General features: G+C 43.1%; 1 protein-coding gene across 1 annotated transcript; it reads right to left on the bottom strand.

Moving 5' to 3' along the window:
* Window positions 1-10,675: 10,675 nt before the first annotated feature.
* On the bottom strand, window positions 10,676-19,275 carry Tmem187 (transmembrane protein 187). The gene is given in 5 exon segments (XM_051178376.1): window positions 10,676-10,955; window positions 10,957-11,013; window positions 11,200-11,246; window positions 11,248-11,400; window positions 19,180-19,275. Coding segments are annotated over 5 exon segments (633 nt in total).
* Between the last annotated feature and the right edge of the window lie 365 nt (window positions 19,276-19,640).

Raw genomic sequence — 19,640 nt, 5'->3', positions numbered from 1 at the left:
AAACTTGGGTTGTCAGCCTTAGGAGTAGGCACCTTTACCTACCAGGCCATCTCACTAGCCCAAATCTCAATTTATAGAAGATAGTTAATGGAACTAGGAATGTAGCTCAGTGATAGAATGTGTGGTTAGCATTAACAAGCCTCTGGGTTCAACATCCGGTGTTGTGACTAAATAAACATAGCATGAACTTGCAATCTTAACCCTTGGAAGTGTGCATACAGTTTGGTGACAGGAATTATATCCCCATTGCTGTGCAGCCATCACCACCATCTATAGAGCTTTTTCATCTTTCTTTTCTTTTTTAGTTTTTGAGACAGGACCTTACTCTGTTGTCCAGTGTAGCCACAAACTTACTATGAAGTCCAGGCTTGCCTTAAACTCATGGCAATCCTCCTACCTTAGCCTCATTAGAATTGAGATGTTGTAGAATATTTTAAGATGTTTTATATTTGTGTATGTTGTACAACATTTGTTCAATGACGCAAAGATGTGTTGCATTCTTTTATCTTGCATTTGTTTAACTCTGTGGAACTGTGATTCTTTGCCTGTCTAAAACACTTGATGAGCTAATAAAGACCTGAATGCCCAATAGCGTGGCAGGAGTGGGATAGGCAGGCCTGGTAGACAGAAACAATAAATAGGAGAAATCTGGGGAGAGGAAGATCAAGGAGTGCCGCCCAGCTACACAGCAAGCCATGGAGTAAGAAGTAAAGAAATGTATATAGAAAGATGAAAAACCAGAGGCAAAAGATAGATGAGATAACTTAAGAAAAGCCGGCTAGGGCTAGGGAGATGTCTCAGAGGTTAAGAGCACTGGCTACTCTTCCAGAGGTCCTGAGTTCAATTCCCAGCAACCACATGGTGGCTCAGAGCCATCTGTAATAAGATCTGGTGCCCCCTTTTGGCATGCAGCCATACATGCAGGTATAACACCATATACATAAGAACTAAATACATCATTTTTTAAAAGATAGAAAGAAAATCTGGCTAGAAACCAACTAAACTAAGGCCAGGCATTTATAAATTGTATGTCTTTGTGTAATTATTTTGGAGCTGGGTAGTAGGCCCCCCAAAAGAGTAAGAGTAAAAACAAAACAAACAAAAAAAAAACAGCATTGAGATTCTAGGTGTGAGTCAGCGTACCCAATTTGATCTCTTCCATTGTGCAAAACTGAAGCTCTTCCCATTAAGCACTGCTTCCCCTGTCTTTCCTTCCACTTTCTGCTACCTCTCTGTGCGTCCCAATCTGAGTATTCTAGGGATCTCCAGAAGTAGCATCAGAACAGTATTTGTCCTTTTGTGCCTGACTGATTTCACTGAGCATGCTGTCCTTAAGGAGCCCCAGTCTTAAAAGGACAGAGAGGAAGTCTTTCAGGAAACTTCTCAGATGAGATTGCTATATCATAGGACACATCGTTCTAATTTTTGAGGCAACCTGTATCTCACACCTGCATGTTCTGGAAAGCCCCATTCCTATCTCTTTCTCCAAACCCTCTGAAAAAAGGAACGGTGCCAAAAAGCATGGTTCCCCATTCTTGGTGGCTAAGCAGTTTCCTTCCCTGAAGTTACCAGCCACCCAAGTCCTCATCTAAAGTGCTCATCTTTTGACCATACTTGGACACAAACCCAGCTTGTGGCAGACACATCATCACCCCTTGCCAACAACCTATAAAATCTCCTTGCTTCTGTTTGTGGATGCAGCTTCTCTGGCCTCAGTCTCTTGGACTGGAAAGCCTACTGGGAGTTTCTTTGGTCAAATAAACCTGTTGCTATACTTTTTCAATTCGGATTGATCTGGCTTACTGCAATGACAGAGAAACTCATTGTCAGGTGACAGAAAACAAGAACAAAAGGCAATTTGAGGTCACACCCACCAGCCCAGTACATGGTAAATTCTGTACCTACACCAGGGTTAGAAACTTGCATGGTAGCCACTTCAGTAAGCTCTTTGGGAAGGGGCTTGGCATCTTCTGCCTAAATTTAAGTGCTCTCACCCATAAGCACCAGGCAAGGAAGGGAATGAACCCAGGGATGCTGCTTGAACAGCAGTGGCAAATAAAGAGCTGGGAAATACACACAGAAGATACTGACATGATGGACACCAATCAGAGAGTTTATATTATAGGTGGGAAAGGGGCAAGAAGGGAGGTGTATTGGGTCTCTTAATATTTATGTTTTCACAAACTGAAAGGATTCTTGTAAGTTCCAGGGAGCAGAATTGGACCTACCCAAACAGGTCAGAGTCACTCCAAATAAATATTACTCAACTTTACTCAACCTTTCCCTGGTCCCAGGACTCCCTTCCCTCACCTCAGGAGATATTCCCTCATCTTACGATTCTACCCTCAAGTACCAGGACCTAAGAATGTTTTATTTTTTTTCTAAACTTAACCTTGTCCTCTGCTCTGCCAACATCTTGCCAGGTCTCAAAAAGATGCCAGAGTTCCAAACTCTCAGGACTGTGATGAAACAACCAGCTACCAGGATGTGGCAGCACCCCAGCTTTCTCAGATCAACCAAAGATGATCAACGCCCCCATGTCTGCAGGAAGTAGTTTTGAGAACTCAATGTCCTTATTCCCTAACCTGCCACACCTAACTCCTCACCTTGTAAATAAGTAAAGGTGGGATTGTAAGGATCCAGGCATTAGGCTGGCCTGCCCCTGTCACCTGGCAGAATGCACTCAGGCAGTACTCTGGTCAGCCCAGGGTTCCACGAGTACTAGTCTGCACGCGGGTGCAAAGGACCCCTTTAAAAGTCAGACCCCTGCCCACTAACGCTCTCTTTTGCTTTCTCTGTCTCTCTCTCTGTCTCTCTCTCTCTCTCTCTGTCTCTCGTGCTTTCAGTTGGCCACCAGCTACTCCCTCTTCTCTCCCTCCCCTCTCTCTCTCCCCTCTCCTCTCCTGTTCCCAGTGTCTCTGTGTCTCTTCCCTTCCCCCTCACTCCCCTTTCTAAATAAACTCCTCATGTAAGCTCTGTCTGACTGGTGTGTTATTCCCTCCCACCTCGGTCCCCCTCACCTGCTATGGAACCTGCTATGCTTGCCCACGTGGTCCCTCACCTCGGGACCCCACTCACTTGGGACCCTTACTCAGGACCACCACTCACCACCCTTGTCCACCTTTTATTCTTAGCCTCAAATTGGCTGTGTAACTTGGGATGACCCTGAACTTTTGATCCTCCTGTCTCTGTCTCCAGAAGGGTAGAATTTCTTGTATATTCCACTACTCCTGGTTTATTTGGTGCTAGGGATAGAACCCAGGGCCTTGTGCATAAAGATTCATATCTATACTGACTAGTTTTATGTCAACTTGATATAACCTAGAGTCATCCGAGAGGAAGGAATCTCAATTGTGAGATTAACTCCATAAAATACGGCTGTAAGACAGTTTTCTCACTTAGTGATCAATGGGGAGGGCCCAGGCCATCCCTGGGCTGGTGGTCCTGGGTTCTATAGGAAAGCAGGCTGAGAAAGCCATAGGAAGCAAGCCAGTAAGCAGCTTCCCTCCACAGTCTCTGCATCAATTAGCTCCTGCCTCCAGGATCCTTCCCTGCTCGAGTTCCTGTCCTAACTTCCTGTGATGTGGAAGTGTATGCCAAATAAACCCTTTCTTCCTCAACTTGTTTTTGCCATGGTGTTTTATCACAGCAGTAGTAACCCTGACTAAGAGAATGTCCTTCAGGAAAAGGGATCTGAGATGTCTGAGGTGGTAGCATAGCAACTGCAGACACACTGGCTGAAACCCAGCTAGAAGTCAGGTGCAGCATAGAAAGAAGAGATTTGGAGTCACGACTCTGTAGAGAAACAGAGAGCAAAAGCCAAAAGGGAAGGTGACACTGGAAGGAACTACCAGAAAAATACAAGATTAAAAAGACTAGGCTTACCAGGAGGTAGTGGCAAATGCTTTTAATCCCAGTACCCAGGAGGCAGAGGCAAGAGAATCTCTGTGAGTTTATGGCCAGCCTGGTCTACTGAGCAATTTCCAGGTCAGCCTCCAAAGCTACACAGGAAAACCCTGTCTTGAAATTTAAAAGAAAAAAAAAATTAAAAAAAAAAAAAGACTACGCTTGCCACTACACCCACCAGGTCCCTGATTCTCCAGACCCACAGAGGTCCAGTACTGGCATCAAGATGTCCACAAGCCTACTACCTACAGAATCACTTAGGATGCTTGCCAGAGCAGAATGCCAGGGTTGTAAAAATAGATCAAGTCTGAGGATACACCTGTGGTGACAGGAAAGAAGTGTTCCCCAAACACATGACTATTTAGGGACTTGCTTGAAGGCAGAAACTGCCTTGTTCTGGTCTAAAGAGCTAGTTCCAGGACAGCCTCCAGAGCTACAGGGAAACCCTCTCTCAAAAAAACAAAAAGCAAACAAAAACAAAAAACAAAAAAACAGGGTTTCCCATGTAGCCCTAGCTGTCCTGGAAATCACTCTGTTTTTCTGCTCTCATAGACACACAATGATTTAATTACAGGAAATAAAAACTGAATATTTTCCTGCCATTATTACTCAGCATGTAAGTATAAAATTATTGTCTACGGATTGCATTTTGTTTTTCAACAGTGTCTCATTATATAGCCATAATGGGTTGGAAACTCAAATGTAAACACATTTCCCTGCCTCTGCCTCCAGAGTGCTGGGATTACATTGTTGGAATTAAAGGCATGTGCCATCATTCTTGGAAGAATATTTGGTATTTCTTATTCTTAATTAATTATTTTTTGAGACAGGGCCTTTCTATTATGTAGCTTTGTGTGTCCTGGAACTCACAATGTAGACCAGAATGCCCTCAAATCACAAAACTGCCTGTCTCTGCCTCCTGAATTCTGGGATTAAAGGTGTGTGCCACCATGCCCAGCTATATTTGATTTTTTGTTTTGTTTTGTTTTGCTTTGCTTTTCGAGACAGGGCTTCTCTGTGACTTTGGAGGCTGTCCTAGAGCTAGCTCTTGTAGACCAGGCTGGTCTTGAACTCACAGAGTTTCGCCTGCCTTTGCCTCCCGAGTCGAGTGCTGGGATTAAAGACATTAGCCACCACCTGCCTTGGGTTTTTGTTTGTTTGTTTTTGCTGTTTGAGTTGCTGAATTGAGTTTCAAAAAGTGTTCAATGAATTTTGCTTGAGATTAAGATAAGATTTCCAACAATTTCTGAAAAGCTTCTGAATATGCTTCTTCCATCTCATACTAAGTGTTTATGACAGGAAGAATTCTCAGTATTGACAATTATAAGATAAAAATGTTACTTGGGCATGGTGGCAAGTGGTAGTACAGGGCTTTAATCCCAGCACTTGGGAGGCAGAGGCAGGTAGATCTCTGAGAGTCCAGGACAGCCAGAGCTGTTACACAGAGAAACCCTGTCTCAAAAAAAAAAAAAAAGAAAAGAAAGAAAGAAAGAAAAGAAAAGAAAAACAAATAAAGAAAAGAAAAAGATAAAAATGTCAACTCTGAAAAATGTTGAAGTTGTTCTATACCCTGTAGCATTAGACGTGAACAAGATTTAATTATTTTTACATTTTTAAAGGTTTGTTTATTTTACAGTATGTGTATGAATGCATGTATGTGCACCATATCTGGGGTTATGGATAGTTGTGAACCAATATATAGGCACTAGAAATTAAACCTGGGGCCCTCCCTCTATAAAGAGCAACAAGTGCTCTTAACCACTAAGCCAACTCTCCAGCCACATCCTCTCCATTTTTTTTTCTTTTGAGATAAGGTCTCAATATGTTCTCTATCTAAACTGGAACTAGCTGTGTAGATGAGACTGGCCTCAAAATCAAAGAGACCTGTTTGTTTCTGCTTCTGCCTCACAAGTGCTGTTATTAAAGGTATGAACCATCGTGCCTGGCCAAGATTTAATTATTTATGTAAAATAAAGAAGCATTTTTATCTCAGTAGTATCAAATTATCTTTCCTTTTTAATGAGTGATTAAAATTTTGTATATACACCCCAAGAACTGTTTTAGTATAGATTTATTATTTATCAGTAAATGTCTTATTTGTGTGCCATACACACATACACATACACACATACACAGAGTGTTGTATAATATTATCTTTGGTCAGAAGGTTGGCAAATTTTTTGTTATTGTTTTGTCTATTCAAAACAGAGTTTCTCTGAGCAATCCTGGCCATCCTGGAACTCACTCTGTAGACTAGGCTGACCTTGAACTCAGAGACCTGGCTGCCTCCTGAGTTCTGCTATGAATAGAAAGGTTTAAGAAGACTTGGTCTAAGGTGTTTGACACCTTTAAGCTAGCACTCCTAATTGAACAATGCTATTTCTGAAGCAGATGCAGGTGCTACTTGCAGCCGCCAACAATATCATCACTGGACCCATATCCTGAAAGATAGAGAAAGATGAACTAAGGCATTGAATCTGGGACTTTTGCTGGCATTTCCAGAGGGTTCTTCACATGTGGGTTTGGTTACAACTCACCAGCAACCTCCCAGCCAGGACAGAACATTCAATCTAGGCACCCAAGTCCTAAAGCATCTCAGAGATCACAGCAATGATCACATGCCAGCCCAATAAGCTCTGGTGATCAGGTCTTGGGGCACTAACCAGGTGCCTTTGGGCACACTGGCCTCACAGACAATTTAGCAGGGATAATGTGTCTTTTCTCTTCTATTCTCTCCTTTAATTTGTTCACTTATCCATTTGTTTTGTACACGATAGGCCTGCATTGTAGTCTACCAGTGAATAAGAAATGCTTAAAAAGTATATAAGTATACAGAAACAAGACCGCTGGGATCTAGAATTAGAGAGATATTGAAGTAAATTAGAAGGCAATATGAGCTTTCTTCAAAAATCTTTTATAGCTCATGAGTTGAAATACATCTCTCTAATCCTTAGCACTTAGAAAAATAAAGCAGAAGGACTGTGAATCTGTTTTTGTTGTTTTGTTTTGGACACAGGGTTTCTCTGTGTGGCCCTGGCTGTCCTGTAACTTGCTCTATAGACAGGCTGGCCTTGAATTTACAGAGATCTGCCTGCGTCTGCCTCCCATATGCTACAATTAAAGGTGTGTGCCACCACTGCCAGGCAAGAACATGCTACACAGTGAGACCTTGTAACAAACAAAATTCCCATTACAGAGCTGGTGAGATTGCCAATCCAACAACCTGGGTTTGCTCCCTAGGACCCATATGATCACATAGCAGGAGAGAATTGACTCCCCTAAGTTGTCCTCTGACCTCCATGCATGACATGACAAACATAAAAAATGTATAATTTTAAAGAAAGTCTCCATGATAGGTAAAAGATGATGAAATGAAAAAAAAAAAAAAAAGAGGAATCCAACGACACTTAAGTGTTCAATACCTTTAGCCATCAGGGAAATGAAAATCAAAACAACTTTGAGATATCCCACCATCTTACTCCTGCCAGAATGGCTAAAATTACAAACACCAATGACAACTTATGCTGGAGAGGATGTGGAGAAAGGGGCACACTCCTCCACTGCTGGTGGGAGTGCAAAGTCATACAGCCATTTTGGAGATCAGTATGGCAGTTCCTCAGGAAAATGGGAATTAGTTTACCACAGGACCCGGCAGTCCCCCTCGTAGGCATATACCCAAATGATCCACATCCATGCAAAAAAGACATCTGTTCACCTATGTTCATAGCAGCACTATTTGTAATAGCAAGAACCTGAAAGCAACCTAAATGTCCCTCAATTGAAGAATAATAAAGAAGATGTGGCACATCTACACAATGGAATACTACTCAGCGGGAAAAAACAATGAAATCTTGAAATTCACAGGCAAATGGATGGAACTTGAAGAAACCATCCTGAATGAGGTAACATAGTCACAAAAAGAGGAACATGGTATGTACTCACTCATATATGGATTTTAGTCCTAGATCAAAGGATCACCAGCCTATAACTCACACCACCAGAGGAACTAGGATACAAGGAGGATTCTAAGAGATTCATACAAGGTCCCTCACAGAAGGGGAAAGGAACAAGATCTCCTGAGCACATGGGAAGAGGGGGTTGTGTGCCGTGAGTGGAGAGGGAGCTAGGAGAAGGTGAGGAGAGGAGAGGAAAACTCGTGGGATCAGGAAGATTGAGTCAAGGGAGGAATAGATGAGGGGGGGGGGAATAGATACCACAATATAGGGAGCCATTATAGGTATGCAGAGAAAACTGACGCTAGAGAAATTTCCAGAGACCTACAAGACTGACCCCAACTAACAATCTGAGCAACAGTGGAAAGGCTACCTTAAATGCCCTTCCCTGATGATGAGATTGATGACTAACTTATCCACCATCATAGAGCCCTCATCTAGTAGCTGATGGAAACAGAAACAGACACCCACAGCTAAACACTGAGCCAAACTCCTGGAATCCAGTTACAGAGAGGGAGGAGTAATAAGCAAGGGGGTGAAGACCAGGCTACAGAAACCCACAGAGACAGCTGACCACAGATGAGCTAACGGGCCCCCAGACTGATAGCTCGGAATCCAGCATGGGCCTGACTCAGACCCCCTGAACATGGGTCTCAGTTAGAAGGCCTGGGCAGTCTAAGGGACCTCTGACAGTGGAACCAGGATGTATCCCTGGTGCACAAAAGGACCTTGCGGACACACACCCCCATGGAGGGACACTCCCTTAACCTAGAGAGAGGAGAGAAGGCCTAGTCTCTACTCCAAATGACTTGACAGATTTTGATGATCCCTCCTGGAAGGCATCACCCTCCCTGTGGAGTGTGGGGGGGATGGAATGGGAGGGGGTTTGGGGAGCATGGGAGGGAGGGATAGGGAACTGGAATCTATATGTAAAATAAGAAAAATTTTAAAAATTGAGTAATCATCTATGTGATTGGTTATGCATAGTTTGTAACAACAAAGAAAGTCACAACTGATGACCACGAGAAGAACTGGAACAAGAGGAATCAAACTCTCATCGATCTGGAATATTCTCTATGAATTCATGAATAAAAAAAAACTTAGAAACAAACAATAGCAGCAAGAAAAATCCTGACACTTGCTTCCTCTAGGTCTCTCCAGTGGTGACAGGCTCATGACCGTTAGATGACTTAACCCTCTAAGGACATTAAACCATACCTGAGGGTAGACCCACATGCAACTTTCTGTTATGAATATAACTTTTGATCCCAGCAGTGGAGGCACACACCTTTAATCCCAGCACTCAGGAAGCAGAGGCAGGTAAATCTCTGAGTTTGAAGGCAGCCTGGTCTACAGAGCAAGTTCCAGGACAGCCAGGGCTGATACACCCTGTCTCCAAAAAAAAAAAAAAAAAAAAAAAAAAAAAAAGAATATAACTTTTGCCTGGAGAGAGATGGCTCAGTGGGTAAAAGTATTTGCTGTGCAAGGTTATGTCCTAAGGTACTCCTACAGCAGAAATAAGAGAGATTGTAATTCAACAAGGTGGAAGGTGATAACTGATTCTGGACAATTGCTCACATACCTCCACATGGGCCACAATATGTACAGTATATGTGAGTATGTATGCACACACACAGAGAGAGAGAGAGAGAGAGAGAGAGCAACATTGTAGACAGATTTTTATTTGGGCCACCAGCTCACAAATAATGATATGGAGACTTATTATTAATTATGAAAGCTCTGCCTTAGCTTAGGCTTGTCCCATTAGCTCTTATAACTTAAATTAACCCATTTATACTAATCTACATTCTGCTTTCCGTTGTTACCTCATCTGCATACTGCCCATTCTGCTTCCTCCGAGTCCAGCTGGCAAATTCACCATCTTCCCAGAGTTCTCTCTCTGCAAGAAGTACCACCTATACTTCCTGCCTAACTACTGGCCATTCAACTTTTATTATACCAAGCACAGCAATACATCTTCACATAGTGTACAACACAACATTTTGTAGGGTGTGGTGACACATACCTTTAATCCCAGCATTCAGCATGTAGAAAGACCCTGTCTCAAAAAAATATATTTAACCAATTTTATGTACACCTGTGCTGTCTCAGAAAAAGTATTAAGTCAGAGTAGACAGCCACCAATATTTCCAACAGATAAGTGACTTCCCTGAAATCTTGATATGTTGGCTTGGAACTCACTATGTAGACCAGTCTGGCCTGAAACTTGTGCATATCCTCTTGTTTCTACTCTTCCTGAGATAGCAGGCATGGATTACCAAGCCTGATTTACTTATTTACTTATTTATTTATTTATTTTGAGATTGAACCCCATGGACGTCGGGCTGACCCTGAATTCGTAATCTTCTTACATCCACCCACAAAATGGTAGGATTACAGGTGTGTGCTACTATACCATGCTTTACTTCTGGACACACTGGATGGCTGTCAGCAGCCTATACCTTTACCTGACAAATATCCTCTCTACCCTAGAATACAGTGAAATTATGGGGGTCATTTCTCCTGATGCTTTATTTCTAAAATATTTCAAACTACAGAAGAGTTTCTAGACCAGTCTGATGAACCCACTTCCCTTATATTAGGATCTTTGCATCATGTCTTCAAGTAAATTGAAGAGAGGACAGTGATTAATTAGCCTTTAAGTATTGACACCTGGAATGAATCTGAGGCCAAAACACCTCTTATGGAGTCCTTATATAAGGCACAACCAGAGTAACCAACCCTTGATAGAGAATGTCATCTCAGAGTCCATTTGAATGGCAAGGCTCATCAAGTAGGCAGGGTTGACTTACACTTTAGCACATTTTCTCCTTTGTATGTGGTCTTGGGCAGGTGTTTAAATTTGTCAGAAACAAAAATGCAAAGTGGAACTAGAGATCATCATAGACCTTAGACCAGAGGTGGCCTATGAGGTGCAGGGATAGATGCCATTGTGAAAGCTGATGTTCACACATCTTGAGTACCACAAAGCCCAGGCATGACAGCAGGCCAAAAGCTAGGTAGGTAACTATGGAGATACTACTGAACTATCTATGGGTGCACAGGACCTCTCCAACAGCTGCTACCACATGAGCTCAGTGCTGCCTCAAACTCCTGTGGACAAAGGGCAAGGTTGTAACTTGATGGGGACAGACAGTCAAAACAGAACAATAATCAGGGCTCCCAACTTCTACATAGGGAGAAGCACTAGGCCACTGGCCATGCAAAAAAATGGGCAAAGTGAGAATCAAGCATGCTAACAAAGACATCTTTAAGGTAATGAGCTCTCTGTAGCTTCATGGGGCATCTAAAGGTGCTGGCATTTCTTTGTAACAAGTACCCTCCCAGGAGCATGTAGGCTATGTTAATGATTGATTTGAAGGGCATGGGCTAGGAAGGTGGACAGGCTGGCCACTGGTGCTTCAGGATAGTGTTCATTGCCCATTTCTACAAAAACACTGTTGAAAATACTGGTGTGGATATTAGCCACACAGAGACAGCTGGCCACAACCACGTATAAGAGGGCTTCCTCCCACTTTGTCTTTATTTTTGACAGAAACAGAAAGAATCTAAGAATGGCAGTGTTCTTTTTATTCACAATTCAGAAAAAGGCCCTTGAAAAGCACACGTCAGCCTTCCTGGCTGAGCATTTAAGAAGTCTCTATGATTTCCGTAGATGCTGTGACCTTGCCCCACAATGGCAGCAACAGGCTGGATGAAGGCAAGAGTTCTCCTGATTGGCTGGCACGAGAAGGTCGGTGTGTGCCTTTTTCCTCTGTGGTTACAAAAAGAATGCGGTTAGAAAAAAAACATCCAAAAAAGAACCTCCATATTCCCAATTCTCAGCCTCAAGTTCCACCAACAGTTTTCACCAGAAAAAGTAAATAAAAACAAAAGAATATCCTCAATGTGTTCACCTACTATTTCTATAAGGCTCTGCAATTTCTATTTCCTGAAGACTTTGGATCTGTCTCTCCTGGTGCCTAAGCTGTTATTTTTCATCTATATAATAAAATTCTGTTCACTATACTAGTTGCTTTAAATGTATAGAGTGACAATTCCCAGATCTTCATTACAAATTGGAATAGCCTTCCCCTTTGGTGGGATTTCACATGTAGGATTTTCCAGGCTCTCTGATCCCAAGGCATTTTGAAACCAAATATGATTGGGTGAAGTGTGAGTTTGGGAATCTAGGTCAAATTAAGGGAGTACAATGAGGATTTCCCTTCTACCCTACCCAAAAGGCTGAGCCCCAAACGACATTTTACTTCCTGTAGTTATGCACTCACAGAACCAGAGGCAGTGTGTGTGTGTCTGTCTGTCTGTCTGTCTGTCTGTGTCTGTGTGTGTATGTGTGAATATATACATTGGATTTTGCTCTTTGACAGTGTCTCACTATGTAACTCTGGCTGTCCTGGAACTCATTATGTAGACTAGACTGGCCTTGAAGTCATAGAGATCCACCTGCCTCTACCTCCTTAGTGCTGAGATTAAAGGCATAATTTTTTTAGAGGGGGGAGAGACTTTCAAGAGACAGGGTTTCTCTGTGTAACAACAGCTCTGGCTGTCCTGGAACTCGCTCTGTAGACCAGGTGAGGCCAGCCTGAAACTCACAGAGATCTGCCTGCCTATGCCTCCCGAGTGCTGGGATTAAAGGTGTGTGCCACCAGAACCTGGTGACAATGGAGCCTTTTAATAGACCTGAGAACAGAGAACACTCAGACTGTCAATGTATCTCCCCTGAGAAAGTACAGCAGGTGAACTGGAGCAGAGCAGGGGGACTGGGTGGTATTTGGAACCTCTAGTTTAAAGAGAAGCAAATTAAATGCTTGCCAGAGCCCTTTCCAGATGATAGACTCCAAACCAGGCAGAGCACGGCAAAGTCAGGTAAAGAACTAGCCAGTCCCAGGCAGCAGTAAAAGGGGAACCAGAGCCTCTAGTAATGACACCAGAGCAGCCTGTCTCTCCTGCCTGAACATAGTAGAACAAGATTCATAATGAAATGGACAAGAGAAAGGTAGCAAAAGTCAACTCCCAACAATGCTCCTTTGGAGCATTATTATTGTTGTTGTTGTTATTATTAATACTAATACTATTTTGGTTTTTTGGTTTTTTTGAGACAGAGTCTACATAGCCCTGGATGGTGCTGGAACTTGCTACATAGACCAGGGTGGTGTCCAACTCATACAGATTCATCTGCCTCTGACTCTGATGGTGCTGGAATCAAAGGTGAGTGCCACCATGCCTGGCAAAGGCATGTTTTTTTCAATTTGAAAAAGCATAAATTTACATGTGTGTGTGTGTGTGTGTATTTCCATGTATACAAATACATGTAAAGGCCAGAGACGCAACAGGCAGAAGTCAGTTTTCTCCTTCCATTGAATTGGTCACAAGGATGTATTTAATTCAGGTCCTCTCTCTTGGTGGCAAATGCTTGTTGTTGGTGCTTTGTTTTGTTTACGTTTTACTGTTACTCTTTTGGCTCTCTGCTCTTTGGGTGGCCTGCCAGGTAGCTCCCAAATAAATATAAGGAGGCTTATTCTTTCTTATGAATACCCAGCCTTAGCTTGGCTTATTTCTAGACAGTTTTTCTTGACTTAAATTATCCCATCTACCTTTTGTCTCTAGGATTTTATCTTTATTATATATACCTTTTCTCTCTCTCTCTCTCTCTCTCTCTCTCTCTCTCTCTCTCTCTCTCTCTCTCTTTCTGTTATTGGCTGTGTGGCAGGGTGGCTGGTCCCTGATGTCCTCCTCTCCTTCTCCTTTTCTTGCTCCTCGATCTTCTCTTCCCAGATTTCTCCTCCTATTTATTGTCTCTGCCTGCCAGCACCCCCATCCTTTCTACTGCCTTGCCATTGGGCTCTTTATTAGCCCAATCAGGTATTTTAGACAGACAACTTAACACAGCTTCACGGAGTTAAACAAATGCAACATAAAAGAATGCAACACATCTTTGCATCATTAAACAAATGCTCCACAGCATAAACAAATGTAACACATCTTAAACTAATACTCCATAAATGCTTTCACTTCCTAATCATAAATCATCACACGAGTCATTATGTTTTTAGACAAGATCTCACTGTGTATCCATGATTGGCCTGAAACTAGTTATGTAGGCCAGACTGGCCTTAAAGTCACAGAAATCTACCTGCCTTTGCTTCAGAGAGCTGAGATTAAAGAGGTGCACCATCACACCCTGCTAGTTGTTTTTTGTTTTTAATATTTTATCATTGTTTGACACTTTCATACATGTATACAGTGTATCTCAATCAAATCCACAGGTCCTTGCTTTGTTTGTTTGACTGGGGTGGCAGCATTCTCACATTATAGCCCAAGCTGACTTAATAAAGTTACTCCCTCTAAGTGTCAAGTGTCACAATATAAGAGCTAAGTCCCACCACTGCCAGTGAGAAATGTATTAGTTAGCATTGAAGGGAGAATAGGCTCAGCTCTGTTAATGACACACAGCCAATCACAGCCAACACAGCCAAGAGGTGGTAGAGAGGAGGGTGAGGAGAACACAAGGAGAGGCCTCGAGCTCTCTGTAGTCTAATGCCAAGCTATGTGCCTTCCAACCCTGACTTCTCCTCACAAGTGTGACCTTGGACCAGAAGCAATTTGCTTACCCATAAAATGTGGAATTTGGCAGCTCTTCTTGAAGCCTGCACCCATGTCACCAATGCATAGTATTCTTTTTTCCCTTTGAAATAGGGCATCTCTCTGTAGTCCAGGCTGTTCTAGAACTCAATTTATAATTCAGGTTGGCCTCAAACAGGTAAACTGCCTGTCATCTTCTGGGCTCCTGAAATTACAGGCAGGAGCCACCACACCCAGGTTTTTGAATTTTTAAAATATATATATATGTAAGGAGTAAGATTTTTTTCCTCCCGCTGCCGGTCTTGTCCAGCCACCGCGCCAGCCCCAATACACAGAGACTCTGTATTTGATATAATGATGTTGGCCAGACTCCATCTTCCTACTTCCTCTCTCCTCCTTGTCTCCTAGTCCCTCCTGTCTTCCTTTCCTATTGGCCAACAGTGCTTTATTCATTAACCAGTATGAGAAACATATTTACAGAATGGCATCTCCCATCATATATATTTATTTTCTTTGAGACAGAATCTCACTACATAGCCAAGGCTGCTGACTTTAAACTTGCAGCAGTCCTCCTCTCTCAGCTTCCTGAATTCAAATATACTATACTTAGTTCTACTCTCCTCTTCCTAACAGTCAGAAGTGTCACCACCTCTATCCTGGCTCTCAACTCTGTACTTTGAGACTACCCTTCATCTATTTAACAAACTCTCAACCTGAGCTAGAGAGATGGTTCAGCAATTAAGAGCACTGACAGCTCTTCCAGTGGATCAGAGTTTGAATCTCAGCACCCACAAGGCAACTCCTAACCAGCTATTACCCCAGTTCCAGGGGATCTGATACTCCCTTGTAGTCTGACACTCCATGTGTGCCATGTACAGGCATACATGCAGATTAAACAGCCATGCACATGAATTAAAAATAAATAAAATTTAAAAACAAACAAAACCTCAACTTAAAAATGTGGTATATTACTTTAACTATGTAAGCATGTTGCATTTGTTTAAGTAGAAATAATGTCACATTTGTTTATTTAACTATGTAAAGAAATGTTGCATTTGTTTAATTATGTAAAGATGTGTTGCTGTTTTATTTTGCCTGCCTAAGACACTGATTGTCCTAATTAAAAAAAAACTGAATGGCTGGGACCTGGAGAGATGGCTCAGTGGTTAAAAGCACTGACTGTCTTCCAGATGGACCTGGGTTCAATTCCAAGCAACCACAAGGCAGCTCACAACTCTAGTTCCAGGGGATCAGATACCTTCACACAAAACCACATAAAATAAAAGGCTGAATAAATTATTTTTAAAAACGGAATGGCCAATAGCTAAGCAAAAAAAGGATAAGCAGGCTGACGGGCAGAGAAAATAAGTAAGAGGAGGAATATGGGGTCAGGGAAAGATGTCAGAGGCCAGCTACCCAAGCAGCCACCAGATAGACAGACACAGAGGAAACATGAAAGTAGAACATACAGAATGAAAGACAGGTAAAAGGCACCAAGGCAAAATGTAGAAGACCAACAGAGTAATTTAAAAAGCTATATAGAAGCAAGCTAAGGCCAAGCAGTCATGACCTAATGGGTCATATCTGGAATCCCAGCTGATAGGGAGGCTGAGGCAGTAGGATTTAAAGTTTAAGGAAAGCCTGGAATAAAACCCTGACTCAAAAATTTAAAAAATGCTGAGGATATAGCTCAGTAGTAGGATGCTTGCCTAAAATATATGAGTCTCTGGATAATATCCCCCATGCTATAAAAATAAACAAACAATAAATCATGGAAGCTACAGAGCTACAGAATTATTTATATAGAACTGGTTTCTCCCCCATCCCCCCCCCCTTTTTTTTTTTTTTTTTTTTTTTTTTTTTTTTTGTACTACTGTGGATGGATGGAACCCAGGGCTTTATGCGTGCCTGCTAGGTAAGCAACACAGGCAAGCAAGAGCTCTGCAACTGAGGTTCACTTTCAGTCCAAGAATGAGCGATTGTACACTAGATTACTTAGTAATCTAATGCCCCAGTCAGTGTGGTCAGTCGACAGGTACCCTGAGGGTGGAAGTGAGAATGAAGAGACAAGAGACAACATTCTGATCAAGTCTTGTTTAATGAATATAATCACAGGGTTTAAGTAGTGGAGAAATGAGGGAATGGGCCAGAGGGAGGATGTGAGGGAGGCAGAATGTCCTTCCAAGCAGAATGCAGGTGTTCTGCTGTAAGATAAGTTGCTGTACCATATGACTGCAGCTGGGACTCTTTCAGGGTCAGGCTGCATTATATGTTTAACAAGAGAACAGTCATAGGAGAATGGAAAATTACCAGTATGCTAGTGTCTAAGAGAGTAGTAGGAAAGATGACTGTTAAGATGCCAACTTTGCTCTGGGATTCCCCACAATCTAAGACAGAATCTCTTACTGTAGTCCAGACTGCCTTGCTCACCATTCCCATCTCTTGCCTCAACCTCCCAAATCCTGGGATTACAGTATTGTTTAGTTTCAAAGTTAAATGTCTTAACCTCCTTAACGAAGTTTACTGTAGGGCACAGTTGGCTTCTACTCTCCCTCCTTTACCCTCTTACCAGACCCATTTCCTCTTTGTCTTCTCATATATGCCCTGGATTCCCCTGGATTCTGGGGACATGGCTGCTATGCTTAATATGAGGCTTGCTTGCCTTGAGTATCTGTTGCTAAGAAGGACTACCAGGTCTAGTACATGTGGGTCACACTGTTCTCTCAAACCCATTATCACTACCAGAGAACTGAAGCTTTCGTCTTGAATTTGTCTCCATGTTTGGGGGCCATCTCTGCTCTAGGATTCTCACCTCTAAGCTAGGGTTAATATTGTCTGTATTCTGAGATCCTGAATCTTCTTTAAGAATATTTCCTTCTAGCCAACCTGTTGGCTAGATTCAAAATGCCATCCACATGTATACCTGAAGAGGCTTCAGCTGAAGCCCTTTGTAGTATGTCTGCATCCTTTGTACCCATATGGAGCTCTATGACACCCATATTACCCTGACTCTTCTATCTTCCAGCAAATATAATGGTGAACTGGAGACAGGAGTCAGATCCTGTCAACTGAATAAAAGAGAACATCCAGAATGCAACTCTTTCTGCAATGGGATCAAAGTCTACTTGAGTCCAGTATGGAAGTCACATACAATGAAACTATTTGCCCACATTTCCCAGACAAACCAGGCTGGTTACATTATAGTTTAACTCCCTATACTCATGAACTACTATGACCCTTGCCTAGTCAAACAGCTCTTCAGAGCTTCCCCCTCGTAACTGACAGGGAAGACTCACAGCATTGGTTCTTAGATTTTGGAAGCATCCTGCAAAATAAGATAAGGTGTCTTGCCTCTCCCTCCCTCTCCTTCTCTACAGAACTAACTATGTAGCAGACATTGGCTTCAAATTTCCACCACTATGTCCAGCTAAGTATAACAACTTCCCATTTAAGGAGTTTTCTTCATAAAATGTGTGTTCCTTACACTTGTTTTTTTCCCCCTGTGGGTGTATGGATTTAAGCAGCAGCCACTGTTTCCTCCGAGCAGTGGAACAGAGGTGGTATTTTGGCCTGCAGCATTAATGAGAACATTTTGTTGTGCCCCAGGGCTGCATGCATGCTGCAATCTTTCTACAGACATGAAGGCATAGCATGAGACACTTACAGAGGATTTGAATAGCCTTAGCCACCCATAAGCCACAGACCCCAGAGGAACCAGTAGTTTCTGAATTTGAGAGCAAAACATGCTAAATTCAGCCAAGACCCTGGGAGACCAGCAGGTCAACTCCCTTTATTTTACAGGGAGGAATTGGGGCTATAAGAGACTGGCCAATGTCACAGAGCTATTGGTGTTACATCCATATAAGCAGGGGCTCCTCTCTGGTCTTTACCAAATGAGTACTTGCAACTGGATAAACTAAAACAGAGAATTAGTAAATAAATTTAATACATGAAAACAGGATTATTACACACATTGAAAGTGTAATATGGCAATATGTATGCCTTATTGCTAACAAATTACAAGATCTGCTGGCACGCTCAATACAGTAACATCAAAGTAAAAATTATTCAGACTGCCGATAGCGCTTGTAATTTAATTTTTAGATCTGTGCAAAGCGCAGTTACAGACCTGTAATGAATGATCTATACACGTCCTTTGACGACGATGTCACAGGTGTATATGCTACTCCATGTTCGGTTTCCTATATTTGTAATTACAGGAAATAAAGAATTTTCACCAGAAGTTAGTTAAAATAATGAGGAAATAGAGGGGAACAGGGAGAAATAATCTGCTCTTGCTGTGGGACATTAGCTTAGGACCCCTGTGCTACCACCTGCCTATGATAATGATGACATCGCAATACCTAATCGGCCTCCTGGGAGACTTGGAAATTAGACATGAAGACGGTGACGCTCCTTTTATACGTTGTTGTTGAATTTACAATATTGGCGCGAAAAGGCTAGCGCTCACCATCCGGGTATTTTGCTTCTTTTGCTACGCTAGGGAAAATTCAAATCTCAAAAAAGGGCGGACCCGTAAAGCCTCTATACGCCTGCGCAAGGGCGGGGCGAGGAGCCCTGGGAAGCAGGCGGGTCGGATGACGCGAGGTGACGCGAGTGCACGAGCTGCTCTCGCGCTGACTCGACTCCGGTGCTATTAGCCTCGGCAGGCCGCAGCGAGACAGTGGCCCGGCGCGCTACGAATCTGAGCGCTCACCCGGGCTCGTTTGGGAGGCGCGGGCGAAGGCGGCAACGTCGCGGGGTGGTGTGACTGGCCTGGGAGCGGGCGGTAGCTCCGCCCCTGTGTGCTCATGGCGTCACCTTCGGCTGTGGCCCCGCCTCCAACTTCCCTCTGTGACCGGGCTCTGGCTGTAATGCTGAGTGTTCGGGCAGCAAAACAGTTGCTTTCCAGTCAGGCGTGCTATCACAGTGTCTCCTCTCTGCCATCCTTAACTAACGTTTGCCCTATCTCCACGGCTAGTTTAAGGCTATTTCTCGGGTTTGTGTCACTTCAGCGACCCGGGAGACAGTTCCCAGGGGGCGGGGCCGAGCGAGTCTAGGGGGAGTTACATTTTCATCCGGGTATTCTCGTATGCCGCGGCCATCTTTGTTTTGTGCTGAAAGTCGCTATTGACGCCTGCAGACGGCCGGGCGTGGGGAAGTGGCAAGATGGCGGCT

This window comes from Phodopus roborovskii, unplaced genomic scaffold, assembly GCF_943737965.1.
Source record: "Phodopus roborovskii unplaced genomic scaffold, PHOROB, whole genome shotgun sequence".
Classification (NCBI taxonomy): Eukaryota; Metazoa; Chordata; class Mammalia; order Rodentia; family Cricetidae; genus Phodopus; species Phodopus roborovskii.
The sequence above is the reverse complement of the archived record's forward strand: the minus strand, read 5'-3'. Positions and strand labels throughout refer to the sequence as shown.